General features: G+C 40.4%; 1 protein-coding gene across 2 annotated transcripts; it reads left to right on the top strand.

Annotated features, from left to right (window-relative positions):
- The first annotated feature begins 926 nt into the window (after nt 1–926).
- On the top strand, nt 927–15505 carry LOC129769256 (ubiquitin carboxyl-terminal hydrolase 31). 2 transcript variants are annotated; one of them, XM_055771376.1, is made up of 6 exons: nt 927–1635; nt 10809–10994; nt 11055–11189; nt 11260–11394; nt 12183–14570; nt 14637–15505. In XM_055771376.1, exons 1-6 carry the CDS (start codon nt 1198–1200, stop codon nt 14685–14687), a joined length of 3333 nt encoding a protein of 1110 aa, XP_055627351.1. In that variant the 5' UTR covers nt 927–1197; the 3' UTR covers nt 14688–15505. The 2 variants fall into 2 exon arrangements, with proteins under 2 accessions (XP_055627351.1, XP_055627352.1); XM_055771377.1 differs by lacking the exon at nt 927–1635 and adding an exon at nt 2685–2953.
- Nucleotides 15506–24105: the final 8600 nt, after the last annotated feature.

The following is a 24105-nucleotide window of genomic DNA, read 5'->3' as shown; positions in this document are numbered from 1 at the left end:
TTGCGTAAATTCGTCAATTATGTTTGTGTTTCTCTTATGTAAAATTGCCCTGATCTGATTCGTGCTAAATTCTGCTACGATATATACTTTCTATCGGTTTGCTATCAGATGCAAAAATCAGAGCGAAAATCATTTATCAACTAGAGGCGAATGAACTGAAAAGTTTAAAGCCTCTTTAATCCAACATCATCATCATTTATCAACATTTTCAGCGGGGCAAATTAACACCGTTTCAGAATTAAAATCAGGTCGTAGTTATCATTTTGCTTAGTTCGTTTCCTCAGCAAGATCAATTTTGTGTAAAAAAAATTGAAATGATTGCAAATTCAAAAGAAATATCGTAGTTCTGCTAATTGGCGATCTAACGCAAAACGTAAACGATCGGTGAGACATCTGGATTTTGTTTTTGAACTAAGAAAATGATGCTAATGTAACCTAAAACTCAAAAAAAATCACGTATATTTTACTTCCGGGCTTTCCAAGGTAGTTCTCACATGCAGGAATCGTGAATTTTTCTACTTGTGTTTGATTGTGCTCTCGAATTTCCTTCTTTAATTCAACCATTGTCAACATTTTTATAGCTTTCACTACTGGAAGAGGTAAATAAATAACATGTTATATATAAAATTTCGCAGAATTAAATTTCTTACAAACTCATCGCAATCAAATAATCTTTTATGATTATAACATTGTAATTTATGGAAAGAACTACAAACCTTCCATAAGCTCACATGGCAAATTTTAAAACCATCATCACTTTCACCGCAGCGCCGCCTAGGTGTAGATTTGTACGTTAGATCGCCAATTATTTTCACTGATGAATAATGTCCTGCAAGCGAAAGATTCTAGCATACCTCTGATACAAGTCTCTGTACGTTGGCATTGATTGAACTGAACTCACGTACACTCTCGGTCCAGCGCTAGTAACTCAGCGCCAGTACAAGTATGTCTGCGTTTGCATTCGGTGGAACTATTGTAGAATGGGTTGCTGTGATTACTTTCGAAAGTTTAGTAATAGTGAAAATTTAGTCTGTTGAGACGGCGTTTGGAGTGTTTTCTTTCGTGCTAGCATTGAATCGGTCGTGTTTCGTATCGGGATACGTGGTCTTTTTGTTCTCCAGTGGGCTGATAAGTTGCCGAAATTGGGCGCGCGGTGGAGCGAATCAGGAAAATAAACCAGAAGAAAAGCTAGCGAAAATGGAGAACGCGAAAAACAACCCCAGCGCAAACACAGCCGTGACCAGGAGCGATACAACACCCAGCGGCGATGGCTCCGGTGGTCAGCAAACCATCAAAAGTTCCAGCGGTGGCAGCAAGCTGAAACGAGCCTTCTCCCTGTCGCGTAATCCGTTCCAGTCTGTCTCGCGGCAGGCCAAGAAAGTGACGGAAAAATCCGCGACTCTTGCGACACCAGCAGCAGCAGCGACGATGATGAATGCGAGCGTTGTGACCTCGGAGCAAAATTCCATCAACAGTGGCGGTGGGCCGGGAAGGGGAGGCGGAAACGGCAATGAGTCGAAAATTCAAGGCAGTGCCGAGGCCAAGAGTGGCCCCGAGAAGAAGATTTTGAGGCGTCTGTCGGTGAAGAAGTTCATCAATCGCATTGCACAACAAATGACATATGGCAATCTGACTGTGAGTGAATTTTGATTGATCTGTTTTCGTTGAGTGAAGGAGGTTGCAGGAAGAAAAGCGCCCAGGCAGGCAGCTGACCATAAGATTGTCCGATTGATAGTTTATTGATGGAAGAATCTCAAGTATCGTAAAACGATGGGAAGAAGCGCAATGGGGAACGGGATCCGGCGCTTCAAAGTATCGTATTTTAAAAACTGTATCGAGTGGGGTGATTGTGTTCCATTGGCGAAGGGTAAATTAACCACTCATCGCTATCAAAGTTTGGTTTTACGACAGGTTCAAGTGTGATTCATGCCACAATCGCAGTGTATTAGTTTCTGTGTGCCAAAAATGCACACTGCGTGGCCAAATTAGCAGTGTGTAGAGGTAACGATGGTTTGAATTGTGGAGAAATTTTTTTCTGCGTTGCTTCAAAGGTCACGAGAATCGTGATTGAGAAACTGCTGCTGCTGCAGTAGATTTGTTCGTTGGGTTGTTAAATACACTGAATTAGGCTTAATAGCATTTTCTCTAACCAGCCAAAGAGTACCACTACTTATTATTAATAAGAAGGTGTGTAGCCTGGCGCAATTCGCACCGGTCGTTTTTATTTGCAGGCATTCGAAATTTGGCTCCCCACCTCTGTCTGGGGAATAGACGGTTTTGTGACGGAGAACCACGAGCTGTAAAATATGTGAATTCGCGTACGTTTCCGCGCGAACACAGCGCGGAGAGAACGAGTTGCATGGATGATTACGCGCTGCTATGCTGAAATATAATTGACCTTCTTCGCTGATTGCTCTCAATCATTCAATTGGGGTGCCAAGGGGTCTGGCAATTGTGTGTGAGATACGCATCAATTCAGAAGAAGCCAGCGTAAAGCGGTCGAAACTTTGGGAGTATAAATCAGTAGCAGTGGCCTGGATGAGATGCGGCAAACGATCGAGCAGATATGTGCCATACATAAATCAACAAAGATGTTTACACGTGTAATCTCTGGTTCGTATTAGCGTGTTCGTCTGATAACTAGCAGTTATTAGCCTTGACTGTGACAGTCACAACACGAAACTTTCCGCGTTATGCCGGATGCGCTGGTTGGCTGATTGGCTGGCTGGACGTAGTTCGTGACGTGTGCGGAAAGATGTATTAATTTTGCTACAGTGTCACGAAATGTTCCGATGTGTTTAGCGTGCGGGTGAAAGATTTGCTGAGCTCGTACGATAGTGCGAAGGACCAGAAATCGGCATGTCAATTACAATAGGACAGTGGCTTACAGTTTTCGAGCAGAAATACATGATATTCTAACATTCACATATATTTGTTTAGCTAGAAAATACAGGTATTTCAATATCTATCTTCTCAGATAGCCAAGCAGCTCTTAACCTTTTAACGGGCCGTGAGAATCAGACATGTAATCAACGCAAACTGCAACACAACGACATGTTTACATGCTAAAATATAAAAAACTTTTTTTTTCTATACTCCTCTAGTGCAGAATGTCGGTGGCAATATACAGGGTAACTTCGATATAACGTACATTTTGCTTTCAAAATTGTACGTTGTATCGAAATTTACGTTAAATCGAAGCATAATAAAGAACTCTGAAACGTAGCTTATATTACTTCATTGTGTAAGGTTGATGAATAAAATCAATAAGAAGACGAAGCCAACTTTTCTCATGATGTTTCCCTTTGTTCAGTTGATTGAAGTTTGATTCATTTAGAATCCGGAATCACAAAACAGTAGTATTTCGGGATTGATTAATGTTACAACACAAGCTTTAGTATCAAAATACATATAATTTATTGTTCTTTCAGAAAAAAAAAATTAAAAAAATTTTTTTTTTGGACCTCAATCATGTGTACGTTATATCGAGGTAAAATGTACGTTATATCGAGTGACGTTATATCGAGGGTACGTTATAACGAGGGTACGTTATATCGAAGTTTACCTGTAGTTGCCATCCAAGATGGTGGAGTTAACAGGTGGCTCGTAATTTACACTGTTTAGAAAAGACGTGTGAGGAATGGCAAGACGAAAAGTTTGGATTTGTTTATGTTATCACTTACGTTGGTATGGTTACATTTGATTTCGTCGAAGGTATTTGAAGTAGTATAATAAATAAACAGTTGTCGTTGAAAATAGTAACCTAATAACCTTTAAGGCTGATTTAGACGATGCCAGTCAGCGCTCTAGTTGAAGTATCCAGTGAACAGAGAACAGACACTCTGTTCAAGTTACTTGTACCAGTATCGAACAAGTAATTGGCCTCTAACTTGAACAGAGTGTCTATTCTCTGTTCACTGGATACTTCAACTAGAGCGCTGACTGGCATCGTCTAAATCAGCCTTTATGCATATGCTTCCGCCAGCTGGCTCGGCTAATGAGATTCAGGGAGTGCTTTGATCGTGGTACCGCCACTGGCGCATAATTTGCAGCTTTGTTTTTTGTGCTGGTTCATAACAACAATCAACCGTGCCGGCGAAACTGTAGTCAATGTTTAGTGTTGTTTGGATACCATCTATGTAAATAAGTTCAAACTTACGGGATACGTCCGAACGGCAATTCTGACATTACGTTTTACCTTCCACTTCACTTTCCTTGGTTGCCACCTACCCGCCTAGCGATAAACACATGATGGTGAAAAAGTTTTTTTTTATATTTGAATGTTTGATGTTAGTTTAAAAAAACAACTAATAAAACTCATGATCAGACTCAGCAAGTCCTGAACAGTTCATGTGTATTGAAAACTTCAACAAATCGACTTTTTTTTTATCCCATTTATTTATTCAAGGCTCATTAGCATTTTAGAAGTAACAGAGCCGAATTTTAATCGTGTACATGTCACATGGTTATCATATCTATAATAAGCACATTACACAGTTGTCATTCGCCAGTATACCTTCTATACCATTACATATGGTACATTCACACAGTAGCCATTTAGGCGTAAGAATATTCTTTCTGTTCTTCCATTATTCAGTTGGACCACCGGACAGCGGAGACAGTTGATTGATCATTGTTAAGCTATTTATAGAACAGCAGCCCGATGTGCCTTGCAGAGCAGAGCAGTTGTATGGATGAATCGATCTTATTTCGACCGTGGATCGATCTCCATCGCTGATGATTGTTGCGTGGACGTAGCTATCGCGCAACCAATGTGGCTACGGAGACCCCCAGACAAATCGACTTGTTTTCAATGATTTTTCGGGAAATTTGATCTTGCTGCTTTAATGCTCCTATACTCGCGCGAAAAATCGTAATTTGTGTACTCCGGACTGTGAGCGTCTCTGTGATATTGCTATTGTTTATTTTGTAGGCGTTATTGGTATTTATTCAAAGAGAAATATATAATTGAGTGAAAAAACTCCAGAAAAGTTTTTTTCTTTAACTTCATTCAGATTTAATAGTCATTCAATTCAGCCACCTCTTTTGTACTCGGTCTGTCAGACCTATGCGCGGGTATAGATTGAATTGGGAGTTGTTAACACAAAAATGGTTCCAAAATAAATAATTTTTGATTTTTTTGCGCATGTTGCTAGATTTCAAAACTAGTTAACATTTAAGGCTGGAAGTGATAATTTATTGTTAAAGAAGAGAAAAAAATTGGAGGAGTTGTATCCGAGACACGACCGCTTAGGACGTAGGACTACGTAATCTTTTTTTTTTTAATTTTTTGGTTTATCATTTTGGATATTATTTGCGAATACGACGAAGGTTCATAAATAACTCTTTAGTAAAAAGTTCCGGGGACCCTGAAAAGGTTTACTGGCTTGCGTGGTTTTGTAGAATCATTTCTAAAAGCAACGATTCTTTCTTGCCATAGCACGCATTGCACTGGGTATTTAACGAGAGGCGTCTTCCGTTCATCGCCATTCAACAAGCATCAAACACGCGTCTAACAGATGCACACAGTTGCAGCATCAAAAATGAAACATGAAACGCGAAAATGACCGTTTATGAAAAATCGATTCTCGGTCAAAACCGTCAACAGAACCGTATTGCATCAGAACATGTCGTTGCGAACGAGAACAAATACGAATGGCAACTTAAAGTATCGAAGGTTTGCTATTCACATGTTCACATGCTAGCGTTCTCAGCTCGAACATAACATGAAACACGAAACGAGCAGAATAAGCGACCATTGATGCAATACTTATACGCTAGCGACAGCTCACTTGCTTCGCAAATATCCTCTTTTCACTATTCCCCTTCGTTGTTTCTATTCTTCTTTTCCTTTATTTACGGATTACATCCAACGACTCATTCGTCTCCGACTGGTCCTATTCTGGTGGCTGCCTAAGTTGCTCGTTATTGAAATCTCTGTTCGGGAAAGCACTAAAATGGACAGAACAAATGTATGGGGAAATGGGAATGCTTTCAATTTTTAACAATTTAAACCATATACAGACTATGGGATTGTAATATATAACATATCAAACAAATCTTAGAAAAGTTCCGATTCGATTGGTATGCAAATCGTTAAAATCCGTTCGCAGCAAAAATAGTTATTAACATTAAATTTATTTCATAAAAACGTGACCTGTTTTCTGATTTGGCACCCGTAATGTAAGACGTAGTCCTACGTCAAAAATGAAATCGTTGGTAGCAATATAGTTACCACTATCCGTAAAAGGGTTAATTCATTAAAAGTAGAGATAAAACGGATATCCGGCCTATCTGGTCAGTATTTGCTATCCGGACGGATACCGGATATTGAAAAAAAATCGATAATTTTTCTTTAAGATAAAATAAATTATAATTTTTTCTTAAAATTAAATTAATATTAACTCATAACATAAATTCATTAACACTATTACTTTTATTATAAATTTTTTAACCGATCTATTATGCTTTGCTTCGTACAATACTGCAAGAAGCTGAAAGATAAGCTCTAGCAAACCTTGCCAATTGAAGGTACTGCTTAGAGTTTAATGAATACCGTACTACCACAACAGTCGATTTTGTTACCGAGGGAATTTTCCCCCGAACGCGACACTGACTATTATTTTCATTTGCCACATCGTTGAAACTGTCGGATTATCATTCCTGAAGATAATTCTATTTTCTTTTATCTTGAATGAAAATAATTGACTTTTTGTTGCTTATTTGAGTTTGTAATATTTACTCTTACCCGATTAGTATTGCAATTATTTCAACACATTCACAAAAAAAGGATAGGAGGTTGTGTTCAAGACACGACTGCATTGTTGACGTAGAACCACGCTGTGGTTTAATTCAAGTCGCTTGTTTATAACTGCGGATATTATTTTATAATGCTAATGCTTGTAGAATCATTTGACGATGATTTTTTGATGATTCATTCTTGTACTCGCAGAACAATACATGCTCGAAATAAGCGCAGCTGTCATCCTTAGTGGAGAAAGTTTTGCTACTGGCAAGCGAAACCAAATCACATTCAAAATTTCAGAACGACATTTTCTTTCTTGGGGACTAAATTAACGAAATAAACCCTATCTGTTAATCTCAACAACCTCGAAAAGAGTAGCACTGCTTCATTATGATCAAGATTAGCGCAAATGCAATCCTAGTTGAAAGCAGTTTTGCGACTGGCATGCCAGCCCGAATAAATTAATAACTTAATATAACTTGTTGAATAACTTGGTATTCCCCAAATATTTTTTTGGTGCACAACCCTAACACCTGCTTCACCATAGCGTCAGTTCAATGCACTATTGACAGAAAACAAACAATGTGAACTGCTTGGAAAAAGGCTGTATATTTGCCTCAGCAGAGATTCATTACTAATACTCTAGCGCAAATATTTTCCTCCCGCTATCTCCCCTCCTTGTTTATATTCATCATTACGACTGCATAATTTGCAACACAAAACAGTCGTCAATCATAGCATAAAAAAATTAGGCGATTATTGCATCGTTACAGGGCCAATGGCTAATCTCCGTTTTGCGCTCTTCTTAACAGAAGCCCTTTCTGTTTATATTGTCAGTCTAGATTAGCTTAGCTGTCATCCTTTGTGGAGAGAATTTTCCTACCGTCCTGCGGAACCAAATCACTGATAATATTCCAGAACATTTATTTTCTTGGTGAGCTGGCGATAGCCTAGCTTGATGATTTCCCACACAATTGTGTAGCTCAGAGCCTTAATGCAATGGCGTCAGTTTGATGCAATGATTGCAATGCCAGAGACATCAACGGGTGAGTAATTTGGTCGCGTTCACAGCTCATTCTGAAACGAAGACATGTGATGACGCAAAACAAGGAAGAACAGGCGATATTCATTGCTTTCAATACAGAACGATACTGAAAGTATGCTTTCCTTCCTTGCTTGAGACTTTAAACATCTTCAGTTCATTTGTCTCTAACCTTCAAAAAGGCGCTTGGAAAGCTTTGTCCATCATATTACTCCTCCACCCCTTCTGCGATGCCTTGAGAAAGGCATTGGATCCCTCGCCGTCCAGCTTGCCCAGCAACGACGTTGTTCTGTCGATTTCCTCACGAAGAATGAAAGTTTGCCTCAGTGAGATCCACTGTTTATACTCTAGGCAAATATTCCCCTTCGTTCTTCTTCTTTTCCTTTGTTCACAGAGACTTTACATCTTACGATTTCCCCTTCGTTGCTTGTCGATAAGTTGCTCGTTATTGGCAGTTCTGTTCGGGAAAGCACACAAATGGACAGAACAAATGTATGTGGAAATAGGAATGCTTCCCATTTTCATCAATTTAAATCATATACAGACTATGGGATTCTAATGTATATCATATAAAACAAATCTTAGGGAATTTCCGATTCGTTTGGTATGTAAATTGCCAAAGTCCCTTCGCGGCAAAAATAGTTATCAACGTTAACTTTATTTCATAAAAACGTGACCTGTTTTCTGAATTGGCACCCTTAATGAAAGACGTAATTCTACGTCAAACATCATCATTGAAATATAAAATCCTTGACAGAAAAAAAATCTGTTCAATATTCCTTGCAGAAAACTTGATACTCTTTTGAGGGGGTAATACACTATAGAAAATTGAAAAATATAAAAAAAAAATATTTCTGGCCTGAAATGTGCTCTGGAATGTCTACTTTACTATAGTTTCTGTCCCAGGTATGCCCCATGCTTCGTTCTAAAGTTACAAGCCATTTAGTGGATCTAAGTCTTTGCATAAGAAGCGCGGATCCATAATATAAAACTCGTTTTTCTCGAAACTTAGTGCAAACTGGTGGGAGTTCTTACTCCGGAACGGTTCATCCGATTTTGATGAGATAGATTTTCTCAGATTCTCCACTAAATTTGCTGTCAGCGTACGGAGGTTCTTTTTGATATTTAGAAAAATAAAATAATGTTGAATGTTTTTGTCTCGATTTTTAAGGCAAAAACGCATTTTTTTTCACAAAAAACGTCGCCATTTCGTCAAAAATCAATGTTTTGAAAAAATCCTACGTACGATGACAGTAAATATATCCAAGATTACGTAGAAAATCATTGGTTGGAATCAACCCACTAGAAAAACTTAGAACTCCCACCAGTTTACGAGGTTTTGGATGCAATGGTTCAACAAACCTGTTGCGGCTATTCAGGGGACAGTCCAACTGACACCAATATATTTTTTGTTTGTTAAGTAATATATACCTAATAAAACTGTGATATCAGATTAATCACAAATCATAGTAATTTATTTCCTCGTTGAAAAAATCGCGAAAATCACATACTTTTTATGATTTTACCCCCTTAAGGAATATTCATTCTATACCAAAAATTAAATCATGGTTAATTATTTTAGTGTAAAAATGTGTTCATTACTCTCTAAAATGTAATCCTTCATTTCAGGGATTCCCAAAGTTGTCGATATTGGTTTCTCAAGGATCAACTTGAACTGACTAAAAACTAATTTCGAGGAGGCCTAAACACATATTCTTGTTTGAAACTTTTAAGATATTGTATAAGTTGTGTTACATGAACCAACTTGACAACTATCCTAGTAGAAAGTATTATTGCTGCACTTTTCAAAAACTCAACAAGTAGATGAGCGTGCATAAGTTCGTATAAGATGAAAATTTTGACAAGCGCATTTGGCATTTGCGTTCTGATTTTTTTTGGAGCTTAAATGATAATACACTCATTTACTAATTTAATTAAAAAGATTACAATAGATTGGTAAAAAGTTACAAGTTTCATTCATCACACTGATTTTTTATAACTGACTAGCTGACCCGGCAAACTTCGTTCCGCCCAAAGTGTTTTTTTCGTTATCACATCCACGTTTTCTTACAAAGCGCATGTGCATGGGTCCAATCGCAGAACTGTTCATTGATTGATCTTTTAAAATTATTTTGCCTAATTTGGTTTCATTTGCTTGATTAATTCTCGAGTAATGCAGGAATTTGTGTTTCAATTGTATGGCAGAAACAAAGGAAACTCGTTTCGAAACCTTCATTGACTCTTTGGATTGTCAATTCCAACAGTATCTCTTCTCATTTGTCTTCTTTGGATTCTACCGGAACAGAGGAGTATGTTACACCGATGTTGTCCAGTGTGATGTAACTGTCAACTGTATCTCTGACCCACATCCCTAGATGCTCCATCCGATTCGGTTCATAGCGGTTATTTGCTCATCCCACGTTTGCGTTTTCTGTTCCAGTGTCGCTGTAGTCAGCAAGCGGACAATATAATTTATTAAAACTGAGAGTATTATTTGAAGATTTGGGACAAAAATTTGCACCAAAGAGTTCATTATTATACCTCGCTGCTTTCTATGATAATAATCGGAGTGTAAAAAAGCGAATAGAAGAGAAAATGAAGGGATTGCGTCCGACATATATAACCGCATTGACGTTGGATTACGTTACGACATTTGTGGCATGGTGATTGCTATAGTATGCTACTAATCCAATCGCAATTTTCCGAACATTTCCGGATTTCAAATATCTGTATCGTCGCACGGTTATGAAATCGTGCGCTATTTAGATCAAACCACACGATGTAAGGAAAAAGCAACTTTTTTTCTTTTTTAAAGTATGACAACAATCTTATGGTCAACCTTGAGCATCAATTGAGCCGCCTCTCAGGAATGCTGTCGCATTCCAGTTTAGTTTATCTATTAAAAGTCTAATCAGCATATCAATGAGAACGGCGTGCTTTCCTTCTCGCATCGCTCTGTTCTCAAACAGCATCACTTTGTTTGAATGCCTTTTTTTTACCTCCCACCTCCTCCTTCTGCAGGGTCATCAAAAGGGAGAGCGCATTCCACTGGTTCCACCGGCGAACGGTTTCGTCTGGCCGCCCGACACGGTACCGGGTGTGATTGGGTTGCGTAACCACGGCAACACCTGCTTCATGAATGCCGTCCTCCAGTGTCTCAGCCACACGGACATCCTGGCGGAGTATTTCGTTTTAGATCAATACAAGGTGAGTAAGATTGATAAAAAATTAATGTGTTTTAAATATCAATTGATTTTTATTTTGTAGGCGGATCTAAAGCGACGCAACAAGATCAACGCGAAAAAATTCGGTACCAAGGGAGAGCTGACCGAGCAGCTTGCGCTAGTGCTGAAGTCTTTGTGGATGTGCAAAGATGCTCCCGAGCATAGTACAAGCTTTAAAGTGAGATACACACGTTCGTTGGGGACAATGCGAGACGGAAGTCTTACCTATTGGTTGGTTGTCATTTTAGGCCGTTGTGGATCGATACGGTAGTCAATTCCGGAGCTCGACGCAGCACGACGCGCAGGAGTTTCTTTTCTGGTTGCTGGATAAGGTGCATGAGGATCTCAACACGGCGAGTAAGCGGAAATATAAGACGATAAAAGTGAGTGTTTTTTCTCCTTTTCCCAATGCTAGGCTGTTGCTCGGTGTTGTTGTCAAGACAAGGTCGGTTATTAACCTCCCGTCTTTGAAAACTATTTGTTGAATCGACACGTAAACGTCGCAAAGGTGTTTATTAGAAAATAAACAAAACTGTGTCAGATGATTAGACGAGGCTCTTACGAGAGACATTCCCGTTTATTCCACGCGGCTAATGACGTGAAATGGTTCAAGTTACGGTGTTCCCGAGGGCGAATGGCGTGACTATAGTTTGTCACTAGGTGAGATTGAAATTGCTCTAGAGCGGTTTGCAGGTGTTCTAGCTGGATGTTTTTTGATACCCAGTGTGAGAGCTCACGTGAACAGGTTGTTCAGTGATCTTGCAACGACTTTTGCAGAATGACGGGATAAGTACCCATGATGGAAATAACTCTATCGTCTGCAAGTTGGTTGGTTGGTTCTTTGTTTCTAAGAGGCTTTAAACTTTGCAGTTCATCTTTAATTAAAACCAAAATAATTTCCTACAGCCGCTTCTTCTGGGTGATAGCCTGTTTCTCATACACGACCGACCTCGACTGACACTTTTTCACTTGTCCATTTTGACCACAAGGCTATCATCGCTATGCGAAATTAGTTCATTTGGTCATGCATACGTTATGCTATTTTAGAGGGGTGCTCCGTTATTTAACCCAAGGAAAAAACATTAGTAGCTTTAATGTTCTGATCACCCAGAACTCTCAACCACAATCCGAAGACAACTCATCTAATAACATATTTTATCTATTTTTCCAGAACAACTATGGGCGCTCGGACGAAGCGATTGCAGCCGAAACGTTGGCGAACCACATCCGCTGCAACAACTCGTTCGTGCAGGCTGTCTTCCAGGCCCAGTTTCGATCCTCGCTGACTTGTCCACGGTGCCATAAGCAGAGCAATACATTCGATCCATTCCATTGCATATCGGTGCAGTTGCCCCAGCTGTCGCAGCAGCCGGTCTTCGTGAGGGTAATCTATGCCTCCCAGCAGCCAAAACAGGTGCAACTGGGACTCGGGGTGCCGCACGTCTCTCCGGTGATGGTACTGAGGGAGCAGCTGCATGCTGACACGGGAATCCCCGTAGATCGGATGATCCTGGCGGAGATTTGCGAGAGTGGGTTCAGTCGGGTGTACTGCGATTCGCATCTCACGTCGTCAATTGGCAGCGATGGATCGGTTTACTGCATCGAAAGTCCACCAGTGGCGGAGGGGATTACTCAAATTGTGCTCTGCATTAGCAACGCCCGGAGGGATGTGGGAAGTGGCGAAGTTAGGCGATTTGGAACCCCATTTTGCATAGTTGTCAATCGTGACGTGTCGTATGTGGAGCTTCAGAAGCTGCTGTTGAAAGAAATGTCTGGCATCCTAAAATCGGAAGTGTTTGCATTCAACACTCCACTGCAGGAGATGTTTAAGATGCGATTACAGGATCCTTCCTGCGATGCGGATGCGTTTCTCGAGGCTACGGTCGAGCATCCGCTGTTTACCGAAATGATTGATTTGGCTTTGTCGGTGCTACCCACGGATGCGGGATCTGCTCACGTTAAACTGTTGATTGAGTGGATCAATCCGGAGCGATTCTTCAGCGATATGACCGATCCGTTCGTGGAGCACGAGAGTGTTAATCAAATGAAGGAGAAGATTCCGGCTAGTTCGGCACTCACGCTGGAACAGTGCCTCGAACATTACACCAAAGCAGAAACGCTCAGTGCGGAGGATGCTTGGCGGTGTCCGCACTGCCAGAAGTATCTTCCGGTGGTGAAAACACTTGGCTTGTGGTCGCTGCCGGACATAATGGTGATTCACTTCAAACGATTCCGGCAGCATCAATTGCGTGGACCGCAGGCTGCCAAATTAACCACACTGGTTAAGTTTCCACTGAACGGCTTCGACATGAGTCCTCATGTCGCCAGGGACTCCGGTGAGGATGTATCAACCACGGGACTCGGGGATAATTGGAGTCCATGGAGAAAAACGTCGAAACGTCATACAACACATTCCTACCATCAACATAATCAGTACCATTCCCCGAATCAGCCAATGGACAATCGGTATGATTTGTACGCTGTTTGTTACCACCAGGGAGATACCCTGGAAACGGGCCACTACACGGCTGCTTGTAAGAACCCATACGATCACCAGTGGTACAAGTTTGACGACCAACGGGTGTGTCATGTACCGAATGATCGGATTCAGGAGGAAATCGTTAACAATGAGGCTTATATTCTATTCTACCAAAGACGCAAACTGGATGGTTCCGAGTACTCTGGTACGAGTTCAAGCTCCGGAATGGATCACTGGATATCGCGTATCGCCTCTGCAGCTCCGCTTGTGAGCGCAACTACCGAATCAAAGCCAGAGGAGATTGCACCGAAAACAGTTGATCCTGTTGCGGTTACAGTCACTCCGGACGCGAATGCCATTCCGACGAAAGCGGTAATCGAAGAAACCACAATCATACATTCCGGGAGTGAAAGTGAAGTAAGCGAAATTAAGACACTCGAAGAAGAGACTGATGTGAGTGAAGCGGCGGCGGTGGCGATAGTGAAGAACGATATTGAACCCCCGGTAGAAGCTGTAGCTCCGAACGTCATTCACGTTGAGGCTGAAGTTCAACCCGAAATCAAACCTTCAGAAGAGGAAAGTCGATTGGAAGAGCTACCAACGCCAACGGAAGAGTTCTCCAACCAAATGAGTGAGGAAAAATGCGACGAGGATTATACCTCGAAGGAAACTTCAATCAGTACCACTCCCACCCCCATTGAGGACAGTTCGTCACCCGAGCTGAGAAATTCTTCCGATCCTATGACCTCACAGCAGTCCCATTCGAATGATTCGAAATCAACGGACACGAGTAGCCGTTTCTCGTTGCCAACTTCGCACTCCCACTTCCAGGACATTCTCTGGCGGGAAAATGCGACCATGTCGGAATTCATTTCGAATCACCATCATCATCGTCCCTCGTCGTTTACCTTCAAATCCTTCGAGTCGGATGCTGTTTCGTTGATTCGTGGAGCGAACACATGCAGCAAGGATACCCTGCTTTTCATCGATCAACAGTCCCATGCTGCCGGGCTGGATCGGGTTGTGCTGGATGATGATGACGACCGGAACGATCTGATCGGTGCCAATCGGTCACTGTGGGTAAGTCCAACCTCCGCTTGCTTGATGATCAATCGGGTCCATTTAAACATGTTCCCCATTTTCCAGATATCGCCAGTCACCCCGCATAAGTTGATAACGGTGTCTCCCAAAAACTGAGCAAAGATTTCAATAATCTACCACCAACCACAACCTCCCAACCACCAAAAAGATTCAGCAAAAGGCAGCCCGTGTGGCTCTGCGGCAGGCGGCAGCGCGTGTGTGCTAATCAATAGTTACAAACCCCCTGTTGAAAGTTTTTAAGTTGTTTTTATGTTTTATGATTATTATTGTCTCCTTTTGTGAGTGTGAGCATGTGTATGCGTGTAGAAACCATTGTGCATGTTGGTTGCGTGTGTGCGTCCCCCAATGGCCGGATAGATATTTATTTCTGTTTTGTTTTGCTGTGAATTGTTTGTACTTTAGGTAGAGATAGAGGTGAATAGTCGTCGTCGACAGCAGATGTGTGTTTTAGGGTCTGAAACCCCTCTTCCTATTTTTGTTTTTGTGTATTTTTTTAAATTTTTTGATACAATTTAGTTCTCAGTCACATTAAAGGCTATTTAATTTCTTCCCCCAAAACAAAAATATATCTCTAAGAGCAATTAACGAAATGAAAATGAATACAAAAAAAACAGTTCGCGTAAATTTTCTAAGTACATATTTTGATGAATATTTCAATAACTAGTAGTAGTTAAGGCAAGTATAGAAACAAACCCTGATAATAAGCAAAACAAAAGTCGTAGCGAACGCGTTTAGAGTTTAGTGTGTGATAAAATCAAAGATACGAGATTCAAGCGTAGATATTAACAAAAAAAAAATTAAGGGAAAAATCGAACGGGAACGTCAAGCATAAAGAAACAAGTACAATTTAATGTTAGTTATTTGATTGTAAAAAGAGGGATAACATTATAAATTATTAGAGTATAAAGGATACGCGTGTTGATGAGGTGTGTTTTCCTACAGCAAGAGAAATCCTCCGAGCGATTCTGACTATCGCTTCAGCCAAAAACGTTATAATTTAACATTTGGGTTTCATCGTGTGGGGCTATTTCGGACACATTGGACACAGCTTTCTTTTTTTTTATCCCTTTTGTTTATTTTAGGCTCATTAGCATTTTAGCTGTAACAGAGCCGAATTTCAATCGTGTACATGTCACATGTTTATCATATCTATAATTAGCACATTACACAGTTGCCATGTTTTCGGCGTTAGAGTATTCCCTTCTATACCATTCGGCCTTATTCTGCGTGGCGTGTGAGGTGAGATGACAATTGTCACTTATGTCACGCGATTCCACCAGGCGTATGCCGTGAGAAATCTCACTTGAATGAACTCTCACTTTATTCCCGCTCTCAAATATACGTGACGATTGTCACATGAACTGGGATTTCTAGGTGACAATCGTCGACATGTCTTGAGGTGTCGACAGTGCATGAAAACAAATGAAAAAAGGAAGAGGAATAATAAGTGTTTTTTTTGGGTCGTATAGAATCGATAGTAATGGTATTATCGGCCTGATTCTACGCGGCGTGTGAGGTGAGATGACAATTGTTACATCACCATCACGCAACTCTCCTCACTCTATTCCTACAGTCGTTTCGGATGCCGTGAGAGGTTCATTTGATGTATGTGAGAGGATGAACAGCAAGTGACAAGGCGTTCATTCTGCTGGTTGCCAAATCTGATCAGAGATGCCACATTCGCACATGTGTTCACGAATTTGTAGACATTTAACTTTTATCATAACCTTTTATTCCTGCTGCAGGCTATTTAAAATAGTGACAAAACATTATTGATTCCATATGACAAACGAAGCTGGTCAGTATGTCAGACATTAGCACATATTTACAAATATTTCAGATTTTTATCGCATATATTTGAGAAAAAACATCTGGCATCCCAGAATTTTATTTGTTTCGCTCAGAGAGGTCAGATATTTGTTTTGCTGCACTCAGTACCGTATCTATAGATCTGATTTAACCTGGCCTGTTGTTAGTGTATCAGGACATTCTGCCGAATTTGCAGGTATTTGATTTAGATTTGGTGAAACAGTTGATTGCATCCTGTAAAGTTTAGCATTTTTGTTTGTTTTGGTCGTAGTTGCTGCTGCTCTCTGCACTCTCAGTGTTAAATTGTTGCTCTGGCTCCGGCTCGGGCATATACCACGGCTTCTGAAATGGATATGCAGTTCGGTGACGATGACTCGCGGATAGATAGATGAAACACAAGACCCATATGATAGATATATTTTAGAGAAAATAAATAGATTTCATGAAATGAAAATAATTTCGGTGTGCTTATTCGTCCAATTGAGGAATAACAGACTCACTACCGCTTTCACAAAAAAAAACAAACTACTTGCAATTTGTCTTTCGTACTGTGAAAATTGAAGATAAATTGAATTTATTGATACATATACGGCCTTATTCTGCGTGGCGTGTGAGGTGAGATGACAATTGTCACTTATGTCACGCGATTCCACCAGGCGTATGCCGTGAGAAATCTCACTTGAATGAACTCTCACTTTATTCCCGCTCACGAGGGCCCTGAGTTTTGAACCCACGATCGATCGCTTACTAAGCGAACGCGCAACCAATGTGGCTACGGAGACCCCCCGACACAGCTTTCTAACAGAAATGATTTTTTAGCTTAAATAATACCTTGACGTGTCAGATGTGGTTTGCACGGTTTAAAAGTGGTAATTTTGACTTGGAAGAGAAGACGAAGAACGTTCCGGACCGCCAAAAAAGTTTGTACATGAAGAATTGAAGGCTTTACTCGATCAGGATCCGTCACAAACGCAACAAGAATTGCAGATACACTTGGAGTAGCTCACAAACCATATTCGATCGTTTAAAGCCAATGGGAATGATCCGAAAGATAGGACATTGGGTGCCATATGAATTGAAGTCACGAGACGTCGAACGCCGTTCTTTTCAAGTGCGAAAAACTGCTCCAACGGCATGATAAAAGGGTTTTTTGCATCGAATGAAAATTGGATCCATTACGATAATCCTAAACGTCGAGCATCGTATGGATACCCCGGCCATGCATCAACATCGACGGCCGTGCGGAATATTCACGGCCAGAAGGTTATGCTGTCTATTTGGTGAGACCAGCTGGGTGTGGTGTACTATGAGCTGCCCATAATCCAGTCGACGAACAAAATATCGACCTAACATTGGCCGAAATGCTGTGACTTCTCCGTCTTGCCTACACCCAGAAAACAGATTACTAAAATATGTCAAATCTTTGGTGAGGCAAACATTAGTAGAATGTACATATTTTCTGTAAATATTAATCAACTGTATGTAAAAACAATGTTAGATGCAATATACATCCCTGCCAATGATTGGTACATTTTACTAAGCGGTATCGGTAACTTTGACGATTGTCATTGCTGGAAACCGTGAAACAAATGTAAACAGAACATTATTAACCTAATTGTCTAGCTGATAATTGAGTTGAGCAGAACTACTTTTCGATATTGTTTCTCCACAGAAAAAGGTTGAATTTACCCAGACAGGTGAGTGACGTTCTTGAAAATTAATTCAATTTATGTTCTTTAATCAACATTGATACATATTGGACAGCCAAATAATGATCCATGCTCATCTGTTGCGGGAGAAAGTGAAGACATTACTTCAATAATGAGGAATCTGGGTAATTCGAGACACTAAAACGAGCCTAGTTGAGCTCTAATTCCACCGCTATATTGTTGGATTTGGTCAAGGGCAACTTCATAAACTATTTCCGACGATTGTGATCGGTGGTTCGATCAATTAGATGTTTTCGAAATCGTCAAAACGAAGGTTCCGTTTCCACTGACGCTGCGCTTCAACTCAATTTTGAAAAGGGGCATAGAACTGGCTCTTTGATGTAGTCTATCGTAGCTGTTTGTAGTAACCATTCTGTATTTGTAGCCGAGAATCAAACTCAATCGATGCAGGATCAGATGTTGGAAGCTGCAATGGCCATGCCTCGAGTTAATGTGCATTGTAATGTGGTTTATACCGCATTTAGATAGTTCAACAAATGACTAAAATTGCATACAATAGTTCAAAAATTACTGTTATACTGGCTGGTTTTACATTTGTTTACTAATGTTATCGCCTAATATGTACGAATAAAGTGCGCTGCACATGCAACGTCCCGTCACTGTGAAGTCAACGTGAAGGAATGAAATGTCAAATATTCTCCCATGGAAATCGTATGGTAACATTCACATACATCATCACCGGAAATTGTGACGTCGGCAGAATAAGTCCAAGAGAATATTTGACGGGACGATGACGGTGATGTTGTATGTGTAGCGCACTTAATTCATATCGCAAAAATCAACTAATCATTGGTAATATTTACCCGAAAATCGTCATATATACCAATTTTTCCTAAGAGTGTATAGTTCATTGGTCGAAAATACGGAATAATTAAAAAACCAAATGGTATCACTGGTAGTCCGCTAAACTGTCATCTCAAACAAAAACAAATGGACCATATAACTGGTGAATAAGGAAACTGTTATCGCTTTTTCTTTCATTAATGATTTCATTTTCTTTCAGACTATGATGTGAAAACATCTGGCTTTTCTATAGCCATTAATAGAAACTAGCCGGAAGATGATTGCCCCCATTACCAGTCGCCAAACAACAAGAACAACAGTGCAGATTTTCACCGTTGTCACAGGAGCCAACAACATCTGCAATTCCAATCAGCAGTATCCTCCAAACCCATGCCGGGGACAGCAACAACAGCGGCAACAGCAGAATCGAATCCTCGGGCACAAATGTGTATCAAGGAAATAAAAACTATCAAAGCAGGAGGTATTTATCAACGAGCTCAGCTGGACTCGAATCGTCAATCCGGAAACGCCGGAAAATTTCGCTGTATTGTGGTTATATGTATATCACAAACACATATTGTTTTGTAATACGTATTTTTTCGAGTAATAAAATGACTAAAATTGATTATGTATTTTCCTTTTAATATTTCATTTCATTTTAATAACAAACCAATACAAACAAGCAGCAAGCAGTGCTGGAAGCAGCGCTGCAAGCAGGTCGACGCCTTGCACATGTTGGCGAAAAAGTGGCGTCAAGTTGTTCGATGAATGCATATGAAAGGTCGATAACTAGATTGCAAGGTGGCAGCATTTGAGGTCGATTGTTGACATTTCATCGACCCGATCTTGGCAGGCAAAACGGAATGTGGGTGCTAAAACCAAATGAAATCATTACGAGGGACCTCTACCGACGAAAATTGATGCGTTTGAGTCATGCACTGAAGGAAAAACGGCCACAATACGAGCAAAGACACGATAAAGTTATTTTGCATCACAACAATGCTCGACGGCATGTCGCGAAACCGGTCAAAACGTACTTAGAAACGCTGAAATGGGAGGTCCTATCCCACCCGCCGTAACCTCCAGACATTGCTCCGTCCGATTATCGTTGAATTGCCAGAAAGACGGGAAAAAGTTGTGACTAGCGATGGGCAATACTTTGAATATTACATTTTTAACCATTTTTGCAGAATTAAGCATTAATTTTTGAAAAAAAAAAACCAGAAACTTACCGGTACTCCTATTACTTTGTGATCTGGTGGTACCACGTCTTCAAGGAGCCTGGCCGGGCAGAGCCAGATAGTGAAGAAAAGGGGAGAGAAGAAGGAAGGATTTAGAGATTCCGAAATTACCGACATGAATCGGATTATTTATACTCAGCAACGCACAGTTAGGCGACTCCATACAAAGCTGGCCAAGCAAAAAAAAAGTGTCGTTGAATGCGAAAAAACATGATTTTACATAATTTCGGGATGCTGAACACGAATTTGGGATTCCGTCCACGTGAATAATGTCTTGGAATTTTATGGCACCCTCTCCCCGTAGTATTTTTTACATTTTCTTTACAAAATCCGAATTTCGTGTATTGACAAAGCATTGCTTTTTGATGGAAAAAAATACAGTGCAAGCCAAAGCATGGCTTGGCAAACGTTATCCGGACTCTGCTCCAGCTATTGTAACTGTGGAATATTGGTTTCGTCAATTTCCAACTGGTCGTGCGATCACAGTTGATTCTGAGTGCAGTGGACGTCCAAAAGAGGCTGTTACTCCAGAAAACATAAAAAAATCCACAAAATAATTTTAATTCACCGTAAAGTGAAGTTGAGCAAGATAGCTGAGACTCTGAAGATATCGAAAGAGCGTGTTGGACATATCGTGGATGAATATTTGGGCATGCGAAAGCTGTGTGCAAAGTGGGTGCCGCGCGAGCTCACAATCGATCAAAAACAACGTGTCGATGATTCGGAGCAGTTTATTTTAATTCTTTATTTTTGAGACTTTCAGCCTCCTGGGCTGATTCGTCTCAGCAAAAACGGCCGAAACCATGCCGCGATATGCGCTTGCTATAATTCATTTTACATGCACATACGGATAAGCAATTAAAAATAAAACAATAAACAAAAAAACAGATTTCGTCACGAGAAATTCCACGCATTTGAGCTTTTTTTTTCTTTGTTATTTGACGAGGATGTCCGTTTACCATGGCAACAGGTGGGGAATCCGCGCCACTCGAAGATGCCGACTGTTCTTGTTACCCTTATCGCGTAGGGAAAGAAACAAGGATCTTCGATTTGATCACAAGTTTTTTGTTTACATTAAAAAAAACAGATCGGCATCATTCAAAAAACAAAGCAGTGCAGCAGTTCGTGAAGGGTCGTCGCCAAGCACACCACGAATGCTCCCGCTGATCCCGTGTAAGTTCCGGAGGTTCTCGTCTTCTTCTTCTTCAATGGCACTAACGTTCCTAGAGGAACTTCGCCGTCTCAACGTAGTATTACTTGCGTCATTTTTATTAGTACTTAGTTGAGATTTCTATGCCAAATAACACGCCTTGAATGCATTCTGAGTGGCAAGCTCTAGAATACGCGTGATCACAGTGCAAGTCGGAGGAAATTTCTTCGACGAAAAATTCCCCCGACCAGAACGGGAATTGAACCCGAACACCCGGCATGTTAGTTATGACGTTAACCACTCGGCCAAGGGAGCGGAGGTTCTCGTACTTTGGGCAAATACGACTGAATTGCGATGTGTTCGACTTTGGGATGTGTTCGACTGAATTGCGAACCTCGCACAAGTCACAAAGGGGATGAAATGGTCATCTGTTGAAGTTATGAGACATGTTGCAGTGGCCGGTTCTTAACCTGGATAAGATTCGTTGCTCTCTCATCGTTTTGACGTCTTCGAATCTGGTGACGGATTCTTTGATTCTCCGGAGGAACAGCGTCGCTTCAACGAACCATTTTTCCTCCCAAAAACTTTTGAAGGTGTTGGCGATCCATAGTCTGATGTCGTCTAGCGGTACTTTGCGCATTAAAAGTTTACCAAGGTGTTCGGAGCAGTGTTTGAAGCTGTTTAACCGCAATAAAGTTGAGTTTTTGCGTCGATATGTGACAATGGATGAAACATGGCTTCATCAGTACACGCTAGAGTCCAATCGATAGTCAGCAGAATGGAGAGCAAGCGACGAACCGAAGTGATTACCGAAACTGAGGCCTTTTGTGAGGAAAAACTGAAAGAGGGGAGGGGAGATAGGGGTAAGATGGACATGTTAAGGTTATGTTACTTCAATTGTATCTTTGGAAACTCATGTTTTCCAAAACTTAAAAGCAGTTTCTTACAGTTCAATAACTGGTTTTCGAAATAATTGGCCAAATGTTTTAGAAAAATGTGTTTCTTCATGTTTTTTACTGAAATTAAAAAAGCCGAAAAGTTGAACATTTTTATCGACGCGGGTATAATGGACATGTAGTGGGGGAAATATTGACAGGTTGATAATACAGGGTGGGCCATTTAAAGTGGAAGCATCTGGCAACCCCATAACTTTTGACAGAGATGTCAGATTAACAAATGTCATACCGCGTTGGAAGCGTCATTTTAGTACAATTTTAACCATGGAACAATACACACCTAAACAAGGCGCTGAAATTGTTCAGCTGTACATTCAAAATAACTTCTCAATTGTGGCTTTTGGCAAAAAATCATAATGTCTGATGAGGCGCATTTCAACTTGAATGGAGGAGTGAATAAACAAAATTGTCGGTTTTATGCTACTGAAAACCCTCAATTCATCGAAACGCAACCTCTTTACGACCAAAAAGTTACTGTGTGGTGTGCCATTTATGCCGATAAAGTCATCGGCCCGTACTTCTTTGAAAACGAAAATGGAGCAACGGTAACCGTGAATGGGGAGCGTTATCGGACAATGATAACCGATTTTTTATTGCCATTTGTTCGTGAAAATGAATTGGACAATTACTGGTTCCAACAGGACGGCGCTACATGCCATACAGCGGCTGCCACGACCAAATTATTGCGCGAAATGTTCCCCGGAAGATTAATATCGAAAAACGGCGATTATGACTGGCCACCGAGATCACTTGATTTGACGCCTCCTGACTTTTTTTTATGGGGATATTTAAAATCCAAGGTATACACTGGTAAACCAAGGACCCTGGCTGCGCTGAAAGACAATATCCGACAAGAAATTGCTGCCATATCGGCCGAAACATTGGGCAAAGTGATGGAAAATGCCGAAAAAAGGGCACAAGGCCAGAGGCGGTCATTTACGAGATATCATAATCAAAAAGTAGTTAGAACAAATCTCCTTGGACCAAAATAAATGAATTTCAAAAAAATAGTTTAAAATTCCACTTCTTTACTTTGCTATTGCAAAAACAAATCCTTCCACTTTAAATGGCCCACCCTGTATATGAAGCGTAGAAGTTTGTCGCTCGTGAGAGGAATAATTTCGCTCTCTCTCAGTGTTTGTTTGTCCAGTAACTGAAATAGAACAAAAAGAGAAAGCAATATAAAAAAGAGTTGAATATTCTTCCCTTCACTTTCCATCATGCATTGGATGGAATTATGGATGTGACTGTCCATTTCAACCCCACAAGTGCAATTATTTCAATAATTTAAATTGACCACTAATGAATGAATTTACTTTTCCGTACATACCTAATATCGCTCATCTGTCAACTCACAAACCGAAATATAACAATCAGCTAATTCAATTTTGCAATTCAACCACTCAAAATGCTTAATATCGAAGCCGCAAAAATTACATCCACACGCGGAATCATGTTTGATTTTAGGTTTTTGTTTCCCCTCTTCCTCTTTTGATTAGTATTCATTGTCATAGGATGGTTTAAATATTCTAGAATAGCATGTAGAAGATTCCCATCAACAGAAACTTGAAATTCATAATGCAACTATAAAAATCAACCACCTCCCCTACTATAAAAATAGTATCGAAATAATCGCTGTATCGCCCTCGAAGGCAATTATGTTGAATAATAAAATTGAATTATGCAAAAAAAAATTTTTACTGTGTTACCTGTGAAAAATGTTACGATTCATTAAGAGTTTTCAAACGCATATTTCTCAAAATCGTAATTGCGACATGTGTTGTGTTATATACCATTAGACAAGAAATTTATTCAGCAATTTTTTACTTGAAACACGATAAAAAA

Source organism: Toxorhynchites rutilus, chromosome 2, assembly GCF_029784135.1.
Source record: "Toxorhynchites rutilus septentrionalis strain SRP chromosome 2, ASM2978413v1, whole genome shotgun sequence".
NCBI lineage: Eukaryota > Metazoa > Arthropoda > Insecta > Diptera > Culicidae > Toxorhynchites > Toxorhynchites rutilus.
The sequence above is the reverse complement of the archived record's forward strand: the minus strand, read 5'-3'. Positions and strand labels throughout refer to the sequence as shown.

Bases quoted from the DNA above. Each gene is read 5' to 3' on its own strand.
- LOC129769256 (XM_055771376.1), top strand. From the start codon at position 1,198: ATGGAGAACGCGAAAAACAACCCCAGCGCAAACACAGCCGTGACCAGG. The intron at 1,636-10,808 runs GTGAGTGAATTT...CTCCTTCTGCAG, and splicing joins TGACATATGGCAATCTGACT to GGTCATCAAAAGGGAGAGCG. The intron at 11,395-12,182 runs GTGAGTGTTTTT...CTATTTTTCCAG, and splicing joins GGAAATATAAGACGATAAAA to AACAACTATGGGCGCTCGGA.